The sequence below is a fragment of the Protobothrops mucrosquamatus genome, unplaced genomic scaffold (genome assembly GCF_001527695.2).
Source record: "Protobothrops mucrosquamatus isolate PMUCROS unplaced genomic scaffold, P.Mucros_1.0 scaffold249, whole genome shotgun sequence".
NCBI lineage: Eukaryota > Metazoa > Chordata > Lepidosauria > Squamata > Viperidae > Protobothrops > Protobothrops mucrosquamatus.
Genome location: NW_015386597.1, coordinates 510946 through 513970, shown reverse-complemented (window position 1 = coordinate 513970; position 3025 = coordinate 510946). Strand labels below are relative to the sequence as shown.

At 38.7% G+C, this 3025-nt stretch overlaps 1 protein-coding gene across 1 annotated transcript in view; it reads left to right on the top strand.

Moving 5' to 3' along the window:
- The first annotated feature begins 1659 nt into the window (after window positions 1–1659).
- MICU2 (mitochondrial calcium uptake 2) overlaps window positions 1660–3025 on the top strand; it is a 31447-nt gene continuing 30081 nt past the window's right edge. The window contains exon 1 of the mRNA XM_015814411.1: window positions 1660–1801. Within this exon, the coding sequence (XP_015669897.1) occupies window positions 1678–1801 (124 nt within the window). The 5' untranslated portion in view covers window positions 1660–1677. The remainder of the gene's footprint in view (window positions 1802–3025) is intronic.

Sequence of the window (3025 nt, the reverse complement as noted above, 5' to 3'; positions counted from 1 at the left end):
CTTTTGCAGGCCTCTAACTTTCAAGCAAGGCAAATAATGGTAATAAAGAAGGAAACAATTGAAGGATTAAAGAGATATAAGAAAAGAATACACAGAAAAGAATATGTAATGAATAAAGTGTGAATTCAGATGAACCAGCCTGGCTTGGTAATTAATAGTGCTTGTGAAAGGATTCCTCAAATTTGAATTGTTAACAAGCCAAATATGAGTCAGCAATGTGACGTTGATTCCAAAATGATAAGTGCGTCAGTAGCATATTTTCAAATGATTGAAAAGAATAGTTCCACTTTATTTCACATTGGTTAGACCTCCACCTTAAATATTGTTCCTATTTTTCAGTGGAATTTTAAAAAAACATTCAGACAAATTGGAATGAAGTCAGAAAGGGGCAATGAAGGTTAACAGAAGATTGGAACTTAACTTCTGGAGTGACAAATTAAGGGAATAGATATGTTTAACCTTGAGAAGAGAAGACTGAGAGGAAAAATACAACATTCTTAAAATATATGAAGTAGTTTCACACAGAAGAAAGTTAAGATCTATTTCTCTGTCAGTCCAGAGTTTAGGGCATTTACATAATAAACTGAAGATACAGGAAAGTGGATTTCAGTTTAGTATTTCCAAAATAATTCCTAAGATTACAGATAATCCTCAATTTACGACCACGGTTGGGACAACAATTTTACTTGCCAAGTCAATGTAATATGCAGTGGTGGGATTCAGCCAGTTCGCACCACTTTGGCAGAAATGGTAGCTAATTTTTTGTTGCCCAAATCCAGAACGGACTTCCAGAAGTGACATCCACACAGAGAACCGGTTGTTCACATATTTGAATCCCACCACTGGCAATATGTAATGAGATGTCTTGTGATTGCTTCACTTGGAGACAGCAATCCTGTCTGTCCCCATTGCAATTGTTAACCAAGAATCACGGATCATTAAGCAAGTACCCAATACAAGCCATTCTAGACTTTTTGTCCCTCTCAGCCTCAAGCGAACTCCCCCCACCTGCCTATCTCCCCTTCTAACTATGCCCACCTTGCACATTGCCTTGTGGGGCAAACCCCCCCCCCCAAGCCCCAGCATTTCATTCACGCAACAGCATTCATTCATTCGACCCAAGAGGCCGCATTTATTTGTGCACCAGCATTTGTTCAACAACCCCCCCTCCCTGTAGCAACATTTATTCTTGCGACAGCTGCCTTCTCTCCCAGTTCCCTTGATCACTTACACAATTTTTCTCAACTAAAGCATCTCAGGCATCTTGTCTTATTTGAAGTTGTTCTAGCCCTTTGATTATTTGTATTGTCTTTTTGTCTTTTCTGTCTAAATGACACAGCATTGGACACCATCTAATGAAGTGAAAATACATTTAGAATTAATCACACCTCATTGTTTCCATCTTATCCAAGAGTTTGGGTAAGATTCAGGAGTATTTTTTTTTTTAATGCACGCCTACAAACCCACAAACAGATGTGTGCATAATCGCTAACAATCCTTTTGACACTCGCCTTAGTCTAAAATAAATATTTGTTTTGCAGCATGCAGCAGTGATATAGTTTCAGGTCTTGTTCTGTTGCTGAGTCATAGCTAGTGATTCTAGTCGTGAATAAATTTACCTGTATTTGCTATAAATCCTTTCCTGTTTTTTAGAAGGAAGATGTTGTGGATGAAGAGATGGCAGAGAAGCTTTCCATTCGAAAGCAACGTTTTATGCAATTTGCTTCTTTGGAATATGAAGGAGAATATTACATGACTCCAAGAGACTTCCTGTTCTCAGTTATGTTTGACAAATCAGAGCGTAAGTGCTGTTTTTCTTTTTGATTTAAACAATGCTATTGAATGAATGCCGATTTGTCCATTGGCCAAATTAGAGTTTTCTCTCTGATTTTAGTAAAGAGAAATTAAGAAGGAGAATTTCTTCTTATTTGTGTATCACTTTAAAATGAGACAAACTGAGTTAGATGATGCAGTTTATTCTGAATACAACCAGCAGACTGCGACTGAGACTCTCCATTTATGCTCCCACAACTGAATTTGGTCTTGTTCATATACACAGGTACCTCGGCCCTTTGTCCTGCCAGATACGGAGGAAGTTTGGCCTTTTTAAAACAAAAAAGTCCGTAGAAAAATTGGGCTTCACTTTGCCCAATAACCTCTGATGCAGTGTTTCTCAGCCTTGACATGTTTTAGATGGGTGGACTTCAACTCCCAGAATTCCCCAGTCAGTCATGCTCGCTGGGGAATTCTGGGAATTGAAGTCCAAGTCTTTTATGGAAGAGTAGGAGGGTAGAGGCCTGCTGAACTTCAGAGGGAAAAGTGTTCCATAGGGCAGGGGCTGCTATGGAAAAGGCACACTTCCTAGCTCCCATTAGATGATAAATGTTTAAGGCAGGGGTAGGCAACCTTGGCTCTTTTATGACTCGTGGACTTCAACTCCCAGAATTCCTGAGCCAGCCATGCTGAGGGGAAAGGGAGAGGTTTCCAAGCTGAGCCATGCTGGCTCAGGAATTCTGGGAGTTGAAGTCCACGAGTCATAAAAGAGCCAAGGTTGCCTACCCCTGGTTCAAGGGAATGGACTAGGAGTGCCTTCCCCACTTCTGACATGGAAGATTAGCCCTGTATAGAGTGCATTGCAGGATCCAAATTTATGGAAAAGGGTAAAATATCTAGTCAGGGATTCATTTTTGTTTTTCGGTTGCATTAAGTCTCATTTTTCTTATCTTTCTAGAATATAAGTTATAGAATTGGATGTTTGATTTCAGCATATTTAAGGTTAAGTATGAAGATACTTTTCTTATATTTTTCAGAGACTCTTTTTTTTGGGAGATCAGTGCCATCTTGTGGCCTGTCTGGAGCACTGGATTTTCTTTTGGATTTACCTTTTTCATGTAAACTTTGTAATTATTTCCTTTCATATTGAATATCCTCATTTTATTTTATTTTTTAATGTTTTATCCTCTTTTTCTTAATAACATCATTTGATTTTGTGACCTCTGAGTTTGAATTATCTCCAAAGGGCAAG